General features: G+C 49.1%; 1 protein-coding gene across 1 annotated transcript in view; it reads right to left on the bottom strand.

Moving 5' to 3' along the window:
- LOC147710760 (uncharacterized) overlaps nt 1-18,517 on the bottom strand; it is a 474,425-nt gene that overhangs the window by 246,817 nt on the left and 209,091 nt on the right. The window contains exon 9 of the mRNA XM_086921479.1: nt 11,913-12,046. Coding sequence (XP_086777605.1) covers nt 11,913-12,046 — 134 coding nt within the window. The remainder of the gene's footprint in view (nt 1-11,912; nt 12,047-18,517) is intronic.

The following is an 18,517-nucleotide window of genomic DNA, read 5'->3' on the forward strand; positions in this document are numbered from 1 at the left end:
CTCTATATTCAAGAGGGAAATGGGGCGGTATGACGCACAGTCATCTTGCAGTTTTCCCTCCTTATGTATTGGGATTATTATCGCCATATTCAGGTCTGGGGGGAGTCTTCCCTCTTGTAATGCCTCCACGAATAGTCCCTTCAGATGGCGTGTCAGGAGGTCCGCCATGCGCTTAAAGAATTCCGCCGGGAACCCGTTTGGGCCCGGGGTTTTACCCGGTCTCAGCCTAGTCAGGGCCCCAGAGATCTCATCTAAAGTGATGTCAGCCTCTAGGCCTTGATGGTCCTCCGGGGTCAGGGTTGGTAGTTCAATTGTGTCCATATATTGTAGCACCTCCTCACATGTCCCCAAGTGTCTATCCCCGTAGAAGAGTTCATAGTGGTCAGCAAAGGCCTTTGCAATGTGAGCATCTGACCTAATCAGCGTCCCCTTTGGGTCTCTGAGTTGCTCCACCCATCTGGCTGCATGCTCCTTTTTACTGAGCCACGCCAATAATTTGCCCGACTTATCCCCCATATCATATAGGCGGTGCAAGGTAGCTAACGCCTGGGTTTTGGCCTCTTCCGTGACCAGCTCTCTATATTGTTTCTGGAGGTCTGTCAGTCTCCGAAGTGTCCCCGTCTCTTTCAAAGTTTGGTATTCCCTCTCTAGGCCTAGAATGTTCGCCTCTAGTGCCACTGTTTCAGCATGTAGCTTTCTCCTCTCCTCCGCTACTCTGTTTTGCGCCCTGTCTCGCATTACTGTTTTTAGTGCCTCCCAGAAAATTACCTTGGATTGGACCGTCCCTTCATTTTCAGCGACATATACCTTCATGTCAGCTCTCAGACCCTTCAAGACAGTTGCATTTTGTAAATCCCATGCCGTCAATCTCCAGGATCCTCTACTCCTATTCCTACCCATTCCCACCCTTGCTAGTAGTGGGGAGTGGTCGGAGATCCCTCTTGCTTTATACTCTGCTGTGTCGTCTACTGTCAAGTTTTGTCTGGGCATGAAAACGTAGTCCAGCCTCGAGTATACTTTATGTGAGCCCGAGAAGGAGTAGGTCTACTGATCGGGGTGTAGCCACCTCCACATGTCTGTAAGTCCCATGTTTGTAGCCATTTGAGAGAGGGGAGTCCGGGTCTGATCTCTGGACGCCATTCCCATCCGGTTCAGCCCTGGGTCCATTACATCATTTAAATCTCCCCCAAGAATCTGTGTAGTGTCAGCTGTGTCTAGAAGAATAATCACCACTTTAAGTGTGTTGGCCTGCAGTTTTGGGGGGCATACACTGAGAGTATTGTGTACTTGCGCCTATTCCATGTCCCCTTTACCCCCACATAAGTCCCCTGTGGATCCGTTCATGTTCGAGCTATACAGAACGGTGTGGTCTTTTTTATCATTATGGCCACCCCTCTCGAGCCCGTGGTGTATCCGGCATGTGCCAATACCTTGTACTGACGCCTGGCCAGGAAGGCACAGTTTGTCCATTTGAGATGAGTTTCCTGTAGCAGTGTTATGTCCGGATTTAGCCGTTTAATATAAGAAGTCACCAACCCTCTCTTAATTTTACTGCCAAGCCCGTTGACATTCCATGTCAGGACACTGAATTCCCTTTGGTATCTGTAGTTTGTCACGTGATCACCCAGCAGTCTAATGTGTGTGTTGCATAGTACAGTCGGTCTCCTGTGTGGAGGCATCGTTTGGAACACTTAAGTGTGCGGCCACCATGACATGACATGACTGTCCCCCCCTTCCCACCCCAGCTCCACCCCTTCGCCCACCCGACCCCTCCCCCAACTGAACTCCCGTTCCCCAACATCCTCAAACTGGCAACACCCGCCGCTGCCCGCATGCCCCCCTCCCCACCCCCCCCCTTCAGTCTCAACTTCCGTAGAACCAAGACTGCTGGCGGAGAGGGTCTGTCGCCCTCCCTTGGGTCCCCCCCACTTAACCTACAGTTGCACCTTACGTAGCGGGTGAGTTTCCCGCCCCCGCCCGATCAACCTGCAATGATGAAGAACATAGCCTAGAAATAAATAACAAACAGTAAATAAAGGGGTGTTTGTAACTTGCGTGCCCCCTCAGCGATGAGCTGTTTCCTCAGGTACCAGTCCTGTCCCCAGTCAGGAGTGTGAGTCCTGTGTCTCATTGCCCAGATCTTCCGCCAGACCGGGCGTCTCCTGCTCTAGCTCTCGGATTGCCGTCTCTAGGGGATGTAGGGAGCGTCCTTCTTCCTCCCCTTCCGATGTTCGGCCACCCGGGTCGTCTTCGTCGTCAGAGGCATCACGACTGGCCCAGCAACTGAATCTGGACCACGACGCTGCTGCCTTCCCCGCTGAAGATGCAGAGTTCTGTCTCCTCCGTCCCGATGTGTTGGGACCCGGGTATGGCATCGTCTGCGTACGTCGCCTTGTCCGCGGCTTTTTAAGTCTCTGAGTCTTAGGGCTGCGCCTAAGGCTGGCGGCTGCCATCTCCTCCCTTATCCTGCGACCTTCGACCGCAGCCCCTCAGAGAATAGGACGCTCCTCCAGCCACTGCAAGGCCTCTTCCGGGCGGTTGAAAAAGTGAGTCCTGCCCTCAAATATCACTTTCAGTTTCGGTGGAAAGAGCAACATGTACGTTATGTGTAGGTCTCTCAACTTTGCTTTTACAGTATCATAGGAGTGTCTTTGTTTCTGCACCTCCTGGCTGTAATCTGGGAAGATCATAATGTTCGTATTTTCTAAACGTATCTCTCCCAACTTCCTGGCCTCTCGGAGTATAAGATCTCTGTCCGCAAAGTTCAGGAAATGTGCAATGACCGTTCTCGGCCTTTCTCTCTCCGGGGGTTTTGCCAGGAGCGCCCTACGCGCCCGTTCAATTACAAAGCAGTTCGAGAATTGTGCCTGCGGGAAGGTTGTCTTCAGCCAGGAGTGCAGATAAGTCGTCATGTCCGCCCCTTCGATACCTTCTCTAAAGCCAACGAAACGTAGGTTGTTGCGTCTTGCCCTGTTTTTCCGCATCATCCACCTTCCATAGCAGTTGCCGGTGTGATGCTTGGAGTTCCGCCATGTCCTTCCGGAGGGTGGTGAGGGAATCTTCCGCCTCGCTGATCCGTGTCTCCGCCGGCGTCACCCTCTCCGTCAGATTTCGGAAAACTGGCGCAGGAGCAGCACCTCCAAGCCTACTTCGCCTATCTTGACCTCCAAAGCTGTTCTCGAGTCTTGCATATCCGTCCTAGACCCTTGTATCGCCTCCAACAGCATTGCAGTGTCCGAACGCGCACCTGTGGCCACCGGGATCGCCTCTTTCTGTGGACGGGCCGTGGCATAATTATCCATGGTCTCCTGTCGTGCGGGCTTAACTACCGGGTCTCTTTTCCCCATCTCTCCCTTCTTCTGACTCTCTCCTCTCCAGACGGGTCTCTCACGTCCTTCTTACCGGCTGCTTGACTTTCGTGGGAGAAAGGAGGTGGAGGGGAGTGTGACTACCCTCTTGGACCACTGCTGCGGTAGAAGCGTTGTGCGACGGTGACGCCCGGTCCCTCTGTTTTCCCGTTATGCTCCGCAGCCTAGGTCTCCGCCTTTTTCCTTGTATTAGAACCCCAGTTGCGCCGTTATCCTTCTCGTGGTCCGATGACCTAATAGTCGCCTGTAACGTGCGGAGTCAGGGAGAGCGGATGATCCTCTTCTACTGCACTTCGCAGCTCCCCTTTATTTCTGGGTCTCCAGTGGCACCTGGGCGCCCTGCAACAGTCACCTGCTCTTGTGGCGCTGGCGCTCCGCACCCTTCTGCAGCGTCTCACCGCAGTCCACTTCGGATGTCTTCTTGGGGGCCCATGCGGTTGGCGGCTCCATGGGGATCTATTCTTGCTCCCTACGCCCTCCGCGTCTAACCCTCCACTCCCGGCCCTCCACTTCAGAGGCTGGCGCAGCTTGGCGGGGGACTGCAGGGCATTCCAAGGTCCCGAAGCCACCTTTCTACTGTCGCCGTCAGGTGACCTCGTTTCTCTCAGCCCTGCCAGAACCAGCACTCCAGATCCCGGCCCTCAGGAGCAGGCCTGTCTCGCAACTGCGCCCCCTTCGTGAATATCAGGTCCCAGGTCTCCTCTCTTCCGGCCGTGCAGGTCCCAGCGTGGTCAGTGCCGGCCCAGCGTGATCGGGTGAGTTCCGCCTCCCCTGGCACTCTATTTCCCCCACACGGGTGTCTCGCCTGGGGTTAGGTCAGTGGGTGCTCCGTGGCATACGCTTGGCCTGGTGTGCAGCTCCCTTACCGTCCCGGACGGGGCTCAGACTGGTCCCAGGAGGCCTGGCTCTATCAGGTCTACATCAGTGAACACGAGGGCGCTGCACCAGGGTCCCTTGTCATTGCGGCAGTGCTCCGCTTCACCGCTTGCCACTTCCCCTCTTAAGGTGCTTATGTCGTTGGGGTCCGGGATCGGGGCCCTACCTCACACGGGCTGCTTCGGTGGAGCCGGCCGCCATCTTGGTGTAGTCGTTCCGCACTATAGGCTGCTCAATGTCTGTTAGGGCGCTGCACCGGGGGCAGTTCTCGCAGCGGTAGCGCTCCGCTTCACCGCTTGCCATTCTCACTCTCAGGGCGCTTTTGGTGTTGGGGCCCGGGGCAAGACCCTACCTTTCTCGGCCTGTTGCAGTGGAGCCTGCCGCCATCTTTGTACAGGCGTCTCTCGCGATCGGCAGTCCACGTCGGATTATTCAGCTTTAACGGAGCTATTCAGGGTTTTCTCCGACTGTAGGCTCCTGGACCTCTGCGGACCCACCTCCGGCGTGACAGGGTTTCAGGACTGCTAATTATGCCGGATCTTGATACAGCTCATCGGGAGCTACTCCGGAGCACGTCCTATCCGGCCATGCTGTTGGCCACGCCCCCACTAGCTGGCACTCTTGCTGGTGTGGGTGTTCAGGGGTTTCTTGAGCGGGGTGAGGGTGTTGGCGCAGTCGTTGATCCATTGTCTGAGGCTGAGGGCTGCGGCGTGGGTTCTGGGCGAGGGTGGCGGTTAGCTGGTCCTAGGTGATCTTGCCCCAGCTGCGGCGAGGCATCTGCTGGGTACCCAGCTGGGTATCTGCGGGGTTTCCGGAAGGTGAAGTGGATGTTGCAGTGGTCGGTCCAGTGGAGTTTGGTGGTGCGGTCGAAGAAGGCATGGGTGCTTGCTGAGAAGATGGGGTCAAGCGTGTGGCTGGCGGAGTGTGTGGGTGCTGTCACAAGTTGTCGGAGTCCGAGGTTGCCAATCAGGGTGGAGGATTGGGGTCGTTGTTGTTCTCGAGGTGGAAGTTCAGGTCCCAGAGGAGGATGTAGTCCATGGAGGCGAGGGCGTGTGTGCTGACTAGGTCGGTGATGGAGTCTCAGAACTGCGGTCGGGGTCCGGGGGGGTCTGTAGATAAGGGTGCCTCGGAGGGTGGTGTTGGGGTCGGTGTGGATCTAGAAGTGCAGGTGTTCGGCGGTGCGGAGTGTGTCAACGGCGTTTGTTGAGATTTTGAGAGTGTTTCTGTGGACAAAGGCAATTTCTCCTCCTATTCCGGAAGTGCGGTCCTTGCGGGTGAGCTTGTAGCCTTCCGGTATGGCTATGGCGATGTCAGGTGCCGAGGAGGGGGTTAGCCAGGTCTCAATCAGAAAGGCGACGTCTGGGGCGTAGGTCCCAGAGTTCGACGGCGTGTTTGCGGGCGGAGCGGATGTTGAGCAGGATACATCTGAGGAAGTTGGTTGCCATGTTGGGTGGGTTGGCGGGCCGGATACTGGTGAAGCTGCAGTTCCGGCAGGAGAAGGGTCCTTGGGTGCGTTTTGGGGCGGCCAGGCAGCAGGGTGCGAGATCGTCCGGCGTTGTGTGCGGGGAGAGTGCTGGAGTCGTAGCGGAGGCGGGTGTCGTGGTGTGTGCGGGGTCCAGAGTTCCTGGCACTGGGCGTGGTACACGCGCGGACAGGCGCAGACGGGGTTGCCTTCGGCGAGTCCGCACAGGTTCCGGTATATTTGGGGAGGTGGGAGGGAGAAGCAGCTGTGAGGAGCAGCGAATGGACAGTGGTCAGTCAGGGGGGCGGGCCGCAGGGGACACAGCGGCGGGGGAGACGAGTGGCACAGAAGGCAAAAATGGGGCACAGGAGGGGGGAAAACAGCGGCACAGAAGGCAAGAACGGGGCACAAGGAGGGGGAAAACAGTGGCACAGAAGGCAAAAACACGGGGCACAAGGAGGGGGAAAACAGTGGCACAGAAGGCAAGAACGGGGCACAAGGAGGGGGAAAACAGTGGCACAGAAGGCAAAAAAAACGGGGCACCAAGACGGAAGAAGCACACTTACGAGCGAGACCTCCACAGCGACAGGGGCACACAGGCGGAGGGTATGGGGTCGCTCTAAGAAACCTCAACAACAGCCTGAGAAGGAGTACTGCAACCCAAGGGAGGTTCAGTTCCTTTCAATGCACATGTTCAGGAGCACAAAGAGCCCTGGATAGGCAAATAATGTACAAAGTATTGGTCAATGGGGGGCAAAGTATATTCCACTTTTATGACCTAAGCAGGAAGCCTGGTGACCAAAATGCGGCCCTTTTCAGAAGTGCAGGTCCTTCTCCAGTATATCTTACTATTGTCCAGACCAGAAAGTCGGAGGTCATATCATTTTAAATTGGTCAACTGGTGAATGTGGATTGCCTTGTCAATGTTTAGTGAAAGGCAGCCTTGCTAGATGACAGTCATAAACATAGGAAGAGGGTGAACGTAGAGGGCCTGAATCTCACTCCTGCAGTGTGCTAATGCTATCGAAGCCAGAAAGGCAGTTTTTAAGGGAAGGAGGCACAATGGACAACTGCGCATCAATTCTAAAGGAGTAAAAACGAGTAAAGTAAGAACCAAATTTAAGTCCCACTGTGACATCACAAAGGGTACCAAACCTTTAAAAAAAGCATCACAAATGGGAGTTTGAAGAAGGAAGAGCAAGGGCTTGGCCTGCCTGCAATTGAGCGCCCAAACTCAGACAATGTTCATCTTCCATTTGCTAGAGGTCGTACGAGAGTCTTGACTGGAGCAGCTGCCCCAGCAAAGGGATTCAGACTCGGGGCTCATCCCCTGCCTGGATAGTTGAGGCGAACGTGGACCTCTTTGGCCCCACTCTCCTGTTTTGGGTTCATGCAGGCTTGATTTGCCATGTTGCAGCCTGCTGAAGAGGTAGAACAGAGTGTGAAGACACATCATCCCTCACCGGCATCAGTCCGGAGGCCTTGCTGAGCCCTCTACGCCCTGAACCGGGAACTTCATTGAGTGTTTCAGCGCGGGAGAATGAGACAGGAGGCCTGCCCACATCCCTCTATGGTTATGAACCCAATACTCTAAGGTCGGTGAAGTTGTGACGTGGCATGAGGATGCTGCAATGCATGGGGAGCTATGGCAGAGGCGGCAGCCAGGGGAGACTGAGTGGTTTGCAAATCTGCTAAGGCCGAAGAGGGGACCCCCACCCCCACCTCACTCAAGACAGCTGAGAGGTGCCTGCTTTTGCCGCTCCGCCCACTATCTCCCATGGTCACTTCAAGGTTGGTGATTGGGCACTGTCGGATTAGAAGTTGATCATGTGTGAGATTACCTGGTCCGATAGAGTGGGGTCATGGCACTGAGATTTCTTCTGGGACAATGGAGCCAACCTAGATACCTCAGTTGGCCTTGCTGGTCCTTCTCTGGGGTTATAACTTTGTTGTTTGCAGGAGGCCTGGACTGCTGGTGTCATTGCCTTGCTGGGCCATGGGTGCCGCATGCCCCATCACAGATTTGACTGCTTCTGCAGCCTCATAAAGAATGCTTGAAGTGGTGGGTTGACTGGTCAAATGGTCATGTTGGTACCTATATAGCATTGTGCTCTGCTTGATGGGGGAACTAGGTGACCAGCTCTAAACATCGAGATATACAAACCCACCATCGTCGGCAAACGCCAGGTGAATTCACCCAACCCCAGAGCAAATGGACAGGCGCTGACAACAGCAGCATCTGGGGGACTCTAGCAAGAGAGCACTCAGGGGCTCTCTTGCTAGATGCAGATGCAGCAGTCCTACTCTAGACCAGTAATGGATTAAAAGAAATTCCAGAAGCAAAGATAGGTGCAGTCCGCTATAGCTAGCCTACTGTGTCAAGACCTTCACCAAACAGTGGATACGATCTCAGAAGCAGAAAAAAGGCTGTCAACTGTTGAAGACACAATCAAGAACATGCAATAGACCATTAAGAAACTTGCTACATGCACTAAAATTCTTGAAGATGCGGAAAGGCAAACTCACTGCAACCACCTAAGGTTTGTGGGATTCCCTGAGAATTGTGGGGGCATATCCCTGACACAATTCCTCGAAGACCACTGAGATCATTCCTCCCCTTTGACAGACTGTCCATGTTTTTTTTAATTGAACAGGCTCACTGGGCCCTTGTTATGAAACTCCATGCCCAGGTGACCCAGAGCCTAATGATGTGTGGTTCCTGAAACAAAGACTTGGACAAAATCCCTCCGTTCACCTGAAAGACCATTCAAATCCGCTATGGGCTTCATGCAATACTAATATTTCCAGATAGCACCGCCTTGTACAGAAAAAGACGGAAATTGTTTGAGGAGGACAAGAGGAAGATGAAGCCGCTTACTTGGAGGGCTCTGGATTTGAATGAAGAGGCCCCGGCAGACGGTGGGGCTGTCCCCTCGTGCCTTTGCTAGACGCTCCTTCTGGAATACTGATTCCATAGAAACAGTCTAGTAATGATTTCTTTTTTACTCTGTGTGACCTGGCTGACTGGCTTTGAGGGATATAAGAGTTTAGCTTTTTTGGGGGGGTTGAAGCTGCCCTACCCTGACCATCGCTGTTTTAGATGGCACACGGATTCCCCGGTTTGTGGAACTTCCTCTCCTGTCAACAGTAGGAGATCCCAATCTGTAGCTTTTAGTTGGTTTTCACTTTTTTTTGCTAATTGGGTGGATGTTGGATTTGGGGGTATGGCAGAACCAGATTGTTTCTTTCTTTCTGCTTTTTCAGTTGTCCCACTGCTACACTACCACAGATGCTTCCAGGTTTAGAAGTGTAAGGTGAGATGGGTGGGTTGAAGTTTTGACAGTTGAGGTACTGTTTATCATTTGTTGGTATTGTTTCACCAAGACACAAGTAGGTTGTGATGCTTCGGGTGCAGGCCCGCCACTTGATGGGGCTCTTGTCGAATGGATGGAGGCACGATCTCTTATGAGGTCATAGATAAGTTTCTCCCTTGGAATGTTGTGAGGTCCTAGACCATATCAAGTGCCATCCCCACCTGCAGCTCAGCATCACTATCCTGACAAATGTTTCTTAGAGGATATTCATCTACTGGGTAACAAACACCTGTTTCAAGGTTGCATGATCTTCTCACAGGTGTTTCAGCCAGGTTCTCAAGGGGTTTACGTGGGCGGCCATTTTGATGTGCAAGAACTTTCCCCTCAAGGTTAAACACTTGTGGCATGATGATAGGGGCAGGTGTGCAAAGGTCACAGAGATGTTTCAGGATAGATCGCTTTTTCTGCTCTATGTATATGTCCACATATCCTGTCTGTTGCCTTCCTCAAAACAACTGGAAACCTGCTGTCACCCTACCCAGACCGTGGCTACTGGGTGAGGACTTTAATGGAGTAATGGTTTGGGAACTGGACAGATGAGGATACCGGTGCGAAGTGCATTTGAGGAAAGAGTCACCTTGCTAGATTCCCAATTGCCCTTGGTCTTACTGATACATGGAGAGAGTTTTATCTCCATTATAATGACTCTACATATTATTCCGAAGTAATACACTTTGGAGAGACATCATTGGCAATCAATCAGGGGTTAAAAAGGGTGCAGGTTGAGGGAGTTATGTGATATTAAGCACATCACCTCTCGGGTGCGTCGACATGTTTCGGGGCAAGGCCCCTTCTTCAGGACAGGGTGCACCACACCCCACCTTACTCACGTTTTTCTAAGTAAAAATGATTTTTACACAAAAGTGAAAATGTAGTGCTGTAATATGCCTACACAGTTCATCAAGTTCTTTTGCTAATATGCAATAACATGTCGACGCACCCGAGAGGTGATTTGCTTAATATCACATAACTACCTCAACCTGCACCCTTTTTAACAGTACCAGCCCGGGGGCTCATTAAATTAGTTCTGATTCACCCTACGAGCCAGGTTCCTTTTTAAATCACTCACTAATATTACCTCACCACATACTCACACCTAACCCTCACACACACCACACAAAGTCCACACGAGATAGTGCTCCCGCGTAGTCGTAGGTCGCAGCACGCCGCATCCCGTAGAGGGGTGCGAAGACCCCAATGATGAAGCATGACACCAAGGGTCCTTTTGGTGTGTGAGGGGTATTTTACAAGCACTTTGTGCTCCCCACATCCTGTGCTCTCCACCACTGTAGGGAACACAACGTCCAGTTAGGTGGATTCTTGTTGTTTATTTATATTACCTGGGAGAAGGAATCCACCCCCTTGTTCTCTCTCTCTCCCCCATTTGCTGATTATAGATCAGAATATGGTGCCTGCCCTCTCCTCTGCTATTAACTGTTGTGATTGAGCCTCTGGCGGAATGCTCGGGTGGATGCACTGGTGAAGGGTTATGGACGCGCATGTGAAGGGTTGTGGGTGCACATCACAGAATGAAGAAAGGGTATTGTTGTATGAAGATTATGTTCTGGAGTTTCTCAATGATCTACAGTGGTCTGGACCCCAACTAATGCAGATCTTCCATATTTCTGGCACTTTAACTAGCCTTCTGATTAATAACTTCAAATCCTCTATTTCTCTTAGAGGTCCTGCCCTTGCTCTTGGCTTGGAAACAGGATAGACAGTTGGCCAAGCGCTTTATAAATGTCAGATAGCATAACACACCAGATTACTTCACAGGTTCCTTTGCGACCTGGGAGGAAAGCTTGAGCTCATTAACTGATGATGACTGGGTGGAGGTGCTTGCTACTCTGCTGGAGGCTTTGGTTGTCTCTCATTTACAACATATTCTATTATGCTCTGTATACAGCACCCACTTATCACACCATCGCTTAAGGTCAAGTTGGATTAGGAGGTCACCATCGTACCTACATTGCTTGGTACATGCTGGTGACTTTTTACGTACAGTATGGAGCTGTGGAAAGAAGGCTACTTTTTTGGGAGAGGGGTCCCTCCATGGTCAAGGTGGTGTTGTGTTGGAGAATTCCCCAGTCCCCAAGATGATTTTCTTGCATATTGATGTAGATTAGAATATCAATAGGTATAAAATGGCGTACCTTTGGATTGCTTTATTGGTCGATAAAAGAGACATAGTTCAGCAGTGGAGGAATCAGGAGCCCACCTCAGTAGAAAGCTGACAAAAGGGATTTGACCACTGTATGGGGCCTAAAAGGCTGGTGTATGAGGCGGGGTTTGCCCACTGAAACATCAGAAGATATGGGGAAACTGGGTTGATTGTAGTGGCATCATACTTGACCACGTGACTCAAAGAATTACATCATTAGATATTTCTACCTTCTCTGTTGCATGATTATGTGCCTAAGATGTAATCTGAAATGGGGGTGGGAGAGAATCGTGGCCTGAAGAGATATTGATTACATGATTATGTTTTGCCCGAAGACGTGGGCTGAATACGGTTTTGTCTCAGTTGTGCTATTGTACAAAAACAGTAAATTGTGTTTTAAAAACAAAAAACCCCAATAAATAGCTCTCAATTTGGTGGCATAATCTGATCTACACAGGTGGCATTACTTCACATGTAAAATGAACACACTTTTTTAGAATTTTGAGACGTTATCTATTTATACATGTTGAACATGACTTGCAAGCAAAATATTTGCATTGCTAGACTGGAGCATGGGCTTTAAGAGTCATTGCCAACCCATGGCTCAGCTCTCCCTGTTAAGTTGCTGGCTCACCCACCTCTACTTGTAACAGTAGCTTTCAAATACGCACCTTTGTGCCTGAACACCGTGGGGTCCGAAGGCCTGCTCCATCTTCTGCACGGATTTTTCCTGTAGCACCAGCACTGCCGGAGACTCACGATTCTTCCTTCTAGTCCCAGGTGTGCCCTCTACAAACTTCTGATCCTGCAGGGATAGGGCCACAAAGAATAAACATACTTCACATGGCATTTGCCTGCGGTGAGCATGTGCAACATTCGCCACGTACATTAGTGAACAAGCATTGGTAAAGCCAATATGTCAGGTTTAATCATGAGCTATTAGCTTTGCCAATATGTTTTGGCAAAGTTGTATACCAGCATGTCTAATAGTTAGTGTCGTTAGGAGAGTGGAGTGTCATGGAGTAGAGTAGATTGTTATGGAGCGGCGTAGAGAATCGTGAGAAGCACACAGTGGTGTAGAGTTGAGTGAGGTGAAGTAGAGTGTCCTGGATTGGCATAAAGTGGAGTAGCACCGAGTATTGTGGACGGTGTAGAAAGTCGTAGATTGGTAGGGTGCAGAGTGGAGTAGAGTGTCATAGGGTGGAGTGGCATAGAGTGTTTTGGAGTGCCATAGAGTGGGGTGGTGTAGAGTGTGTTGCATAAAGTGGAGTAGATTGTCGTTATGTGGAATGGCAGAATGGAGTTGTGAAGTAGAGTGGATGGCATAGAGTGGAGTAGAGTTTTGTAGAGTGGATTGGCATAGAGTGGCATTAAGTGAAGTGGCATAAACTGCAGACATGAAGAAGGATTAAGAGAAGTGCCTCCCAGCCTCTCCTACTCTGAATATCCTATCCCCTAAACAAAGCAGTAACATTTCTAGGTCGAGTTTCCTCCCGGGGATAACTGAGCTTAACACTCTATGCAGGACTTTGAGCGCAACAAACACATGTGATGCTGCCATATGACAGTGGCTACTGTCCAATGCAATTCCATGCTTAACTATGGAAATTCCACAAAATGCTACGTCATTTGAACTGGTACCCTTTCGAAAGACCCACAAAATTGAAAATGACTCTGGATATTTTACAGGAGATTTTTCACCACTTCTACAGTAACTCACCACAAAAGAACTGTTTTGTGCTTGTCAGTGGTTTCCTGACAAGCAATTGATTCCTCTGTGGTTCTATGCCAAGATCACTTTGTGAACTTTTGTTCTCAACATATGGTTGACAATGATACTCTACATTCTACTGCTACTGAATGGACACTACATCCCTGCAAGAACAATTGCCTCACCTGTAGTTTGTGAACTGCAACCACCCTCATCCCACAGAGTCCGAAGAGGTCTCTCTGCTGTGAGCATTACAGCTTATCCTGGGCCCAAGGGCATAGCCTAGGAAAAGGTTCCATATCAGAATATGGGGTTTACTCAAACATTGCAATTGCTTTTTGTGATAAAAGGTTCAATGAATGATGGTATAGTTCTCGGTTCCAATTCAGATGATTGGAACATAGAGAATGTTAACAAAATGATGTCTGACTTACAGGCATATGCAAAGAAATGTATTGCTATCACGCAAAATATTTCATTCACAGGAGTAGCTATCCTAAAGAAATACACACAATGGGAACATTGCGATGCTTCGCCTTCTTAGAGTCATCCTAATTTCTTGAAGAAATTCCATTACTTTTAGAATGTAGACAGATCACACCATTCAGCTTTGTATTTCACACAGAAGCCACAGCCGCTTCCAAAAAAACTAATCGCTACCAACAAGTTGATTTACTCCACTGAGTTAAGTCAAAATCTTGCTATTCAAAGATACGAGTATTGGAAAGCAAACGTAGATGCAAAAAGCATTTGGGAATCCAAATTTTGACAGATCCAAGGCAACAAAGTCTCATTTTGAGCTGTAGAATACTGAAAGAAAAGATCTTTCTAAAGAAAACTATCCAGCACATTACCTGTCTGGTATTCAAAACAATGAAGGATCTAGAGAAACAAAGTTAACCTGAGCGTGTTCAACAATGAATTCCACCTAAATCCCTGCTCATGATTTGCACTTATGGACGTATGATTCTGATACCTATAAGCACCGTTCTCTTTCCAACACCCCTGGAACTAAACTTAATCATCCTGATCCACAGCATGATTCACAAACACCTGCAGTGATTACCATACATAGTGTAGGTGGGCTAGGCTAACAATGGCTAGAACTCTATAGTCTTTAAACTGTGAAAGAATACCTGCATCAGTGAAAACATGGACTTTTTTGATTTTCTCCTAGGACCATTCCCTAATAGAGGTAACAGACTCCTTGCCGCAGTAATATATGCTATGTATAATTAATTAAATATTCAAAGAAAGAAGCTGCAGAACGAATTGGACAAATAGATCAAGAAAACTTGTAAACTATTTTTTTAAAGTTATCAACAATGGAATGTACACACTTTCTAAGAGTGTACTCATTGAATTGCATTTTGTCATCAACCTTGGATCTCGTGGAAGGAGACCTGAAATTTCTTTTTACAACACGGGCAGACTCAGTTAAGAGCAAAGATGCAACTAAATTGGGTATTACAAACACTTAGATCAGTTTTCGTACCTTGGCAACTTCTCAATGAAACCCCCCTGTTGAAATCATAATTTGACGCTCAGGCAAAAAACAATGGGCAAAAAATATTCTACATACATCTTAGTAAGTATAGAACAGGCTGATGATGCACTATTTACAGTAAGTGACACTAACTATTACCTGGCTTATACACAGAATTATTTCATTGCCCATTTCAACATTTTGCTTTTACCACTGTCAGGAATAATATCTATTGGTTGGTATGAAACTATGTACAATTCACGATTGTTCCAATCATAGAAGCTTCCTTTTTCACTCATCTGTTTAGATGAAAGAGATGACCCTGTGTATACCTGTACATATAAATGTAGAAATCCCGTTGGCCACTCCCTTCTGTGGGACACCATATCATTGCATGTAATGTGTAGTGCTGTGATGCCAGGGTTAAGCTGTGTTTTATCTGTTTCCCTCTGTGCATTCATTCCTACACATCATGAACTTCTTAATAATGGTTCTAATTTATTTTTGACAAATGTTATTTGCTGTGTGTTGAAACCCTGCCAACCGTACAGGGGGGAACATCGTTTACAACAAAACTTTTACCACGACTAGCATTAGTGGTAAAAGTATGACCAACGAAGATCGTAGCGCTAGCGCTTGACTGTGACTAGGATTACTGCAAGCATTCTACTCTGTTTTACTGATATTTTAAAAACCTATTGAGTGTGATAATATGTGTTTTTAAAAACGATTTCTGAGCTCTTACTTGCATTTTGCTCGCTACTCCCTGGTCCACCACAGCTTCTGTGCTGATTGTTGTGGAGGGAGGTTGAAGCGACACCACTTCCTGGTTCCTGGTTGTTCCATCCTGGCCAGCCATCTTGGGGAGGTTGACGGGCTAGTCTCCCCCGCGCCCTGACTATTTTAGGGCGTGAGTCATTCGCGCACGATCATTGACCAACGAAGATCGTAGCGCTAGCGCTTGACTGTGACTAGGATTACTGCAAGCATTCTACTCTGTTTTACTGATATTTTAAAAACCTATTGAGTGTGATAATATGTGTTTTTAAAAACGATTTCTGAACTCTTACTTGCATTTTGCTCGCTACTCCCTGGTCCACCACAGCTTCTGTGCTGATTGTTGTGGAGGGAGGTTGAAGCGACACCACTTCCTGGTTCCTGGTTGTTCCATCCTGGCCAGCCATCTTGGGGAGGTTGACGGGCTAGTCTCCCCCTCGCCCTGACTATTTTAGGGCGTGAGTCATTCGCGCACGATCATTGACCAACGAAGATCGTAGCACTAGCGCTTGACTGTGACTAGGATTACTGCAAGCATTCTACTCTGTTTTACTGATATTTTAAAAACCTATTGAGTGTGATAATATGTGTTTTTAAAAACGATTTCTGAGCTCTTACTTGCATTTTGCTCGCTACTCCCTGGTCCACCACAGCTTCTGTGCTGATTGTTGTGGAGGGAGGTTGAAGCGACACCACTTCCTGGTTCCTGGTTGTTCCATCCTGGCCAGCCATCTTGGGGAGGTTGACGGGCTAGTCTCCCCCTCGCCCTGACTATTTTAGGGCGTGAGTCATTCGCGCACGATCATTGACCAACGAAGATCGTAGCGCTAGCGCTTGACTGTGACTAGGATTACTGCAAGCATTCTACTCTGTTTTACTGATATTTTAAAAACCTATTGAGTGTGATAATATGTGTTTTTAAAAACGATTTCTGAACTCTTACTTGCATTTTGCTCGCTACTCCCTGGTCCACCACAGCTTCTGTGCTGATTGTTGTGGAGGGAGGTTGAAGCGACACCACTTCCTGGTTCCTGGTTGTTCCATCCTGGCCAGCCATCTTGGGGAGGTTGACGGGCTAGTCTCCCCCTCGCCCTGACTATTTTAGGGCGTGAGTCATTCGCGCACGATCATTGACCAACGAAGATCGTAGCACTAGCGCTTGACTGTGACTAGGATTACTGCAAGCATTCTACTCTGTTTTACTGATATTTTAAAAACCTATTGAGTGTGATATGTGTTTTTAAAAACGATTTCTGAGCTCTTACTTGCATTTTGCTCGCTACTCCCTGGTCCACCACAGCTTCTGTGCGGATTGTTGTGGAGGGAGGTTGAAGCGACACCACTTCCTGGTTCCTGGTTGTTCCATCCTGGCCAGCCATCTTGGGGAGGTTGACGGGCTAGTCTCCACCCTCACCTAATCTATAAGACCTCTCCCTACCTAGCGCAGCGGTGACGCGCAGCGGTAGCGCCGTATACGCGCCGAAGAGGCGCCAAAGAGTAGCCAGTCTGCGCCAGTCAGCGGCACGGAAGCGGACGGGGGCGGACGGCTATTTACTTTTCTTTTTCCTGCGCTAGTGGCAAAATGTGCCGTAGTTTGCTCACGTATTCCAGCCCCGAGCTTCGTACTCTCCGTCCTCCGTGTGGCCGTTGCCATCATGTATTCCCAGGAGGGCGGGCTCTGAAGAAAGGGTGTAGCGCATGTGGTTGGCGCCTTCCTGATCGGAAATCACTTACACAGGTTAGCCCACCCATCCACCATCAATGTTTACTACTGAATACCAGATCCTTACCTGGTCACGCTCTAGACATTTGGAATATGTTACAGGATTCGAAGGTATCCTGTTTGTTCCTAACGGAAACTTGGTTGTCTGATTCTTCTTCCCCCGATTTGGCAAACGCCGTACCCTCCGCCTACAATATTTATAGGAAAGACAGGCCATCTGGTAGAGGTGGTGGAGTGGCTATCATAGTAAATAAGAACATAGCATGTCGCACGTTCCCTGTAGATAATATACAGGGCAGTGAAGCCCTTGGCTTCACTCTCCAGCTCTCATCCTCCCAGGCTTGTACTGGTATTCTTGTTTACAGACCACCAGGCTCGGTGGGGCCGTTTTTAGAAGAACTGCAGGCAGCCCTATCGACCCCATGCCTTAGGTCTAATCATTGCCTTCTATTAGGTGACTTAAATATTCATATGGACAATAGTTCAGACCCGGACACTCAAAAATTGTTGGATATTACTTCCGTGCTAGGCCTATTTCCTTATGTGGCAGGACCGTCTCATAATAAAGGCCACACGTTGGACCAGATCTTTTCTACTCTTCCTATCTGTGTTGACCCTCCCATGCCAGTTTTGTGGTCAGATCATTTTTTCATCACTTTTTCCATCCCTGTCATGGCTTCATCACGGTCCAAACCTGTTGGGTCGTTAAAGCATCTCTCTAAACCTTTCCATCTTCTTACTAGGGAGATGCTCTCAAATGCTTTAACAAACTTCCCTTGTCCCACCTCTGATAATGTAGAGGATTACATTGCTCTCTTTCACAACTGGCTCACAGATAGTCTAGAGAGCTTGGTTCCGGCCAAGAAACAAAATTCCGCCGAGAAAAGGACATCTGCCCCTTGGTTTACCCCTCATTTAAAAAAAGCACGACAAGATCTTAAGAAAGCAGAAAGAGCATGGAGGCGATCTTATGATCATACTGAGAGGTTAAATTTTAAGACGCTGACTCGAGCCTACCATAAATCAATTTGGGAAGGTAAAAAATCCTATCTGGAATCTAGAATAAATGAAGCGGAGCACTCTTGCAAGGAAATTTTCAGGGTGGTAAAAGATTTCACCTCTCCCTCCGCTTATACTCCAACCCATGCTCATTCAGAAGCTTGGCTGAAGGAATTGGCTGTCTATTTTGTACAGAAAATTACCACTATTCAAGAATCTCTCCAGGCCACTTTTCAGCAGCACACGATGAGTCTGGGGTGCCCCTTACCAGACCATGGTCCCTTCCTGTGTGATTTTCCCCCACTAGATCAGGAGAGTTCTCTTGACATCTTGGCAAGTCTTAAATCGGATCTCCACAGGATCCTTGCCCGGCCAAGTGTCTAGCAAATATGGCACCTGTTCTAAATGACCTGGTAAATCCCATCCTGAATCTGTCGCTCTCTTCTGGGGTAGTTCCCAAAGCTTGGAAGAGCGCCATGATCCTGCCACTCATTAAAAAACCAGCGCTCGACCCTTCAGTCCATGCCAATTACAGACCCATCTCCCTACTCCCTGCTCTGGCGAAAGTGACTGAGAGGTT

Source organism: Lissotriton vulgaris, chromosome 5, assembly GCF_964263255.1.
Source record: "Lissotriton vulgaris chromosome 5, aLisVul1.2, whole genome shotgun sequence".
NCBI lineage: Eukaryota > Metazoa > Chordata > Amphibia > Caudata > Salamandridae > Lissotriton > Lissotriton vulgaris.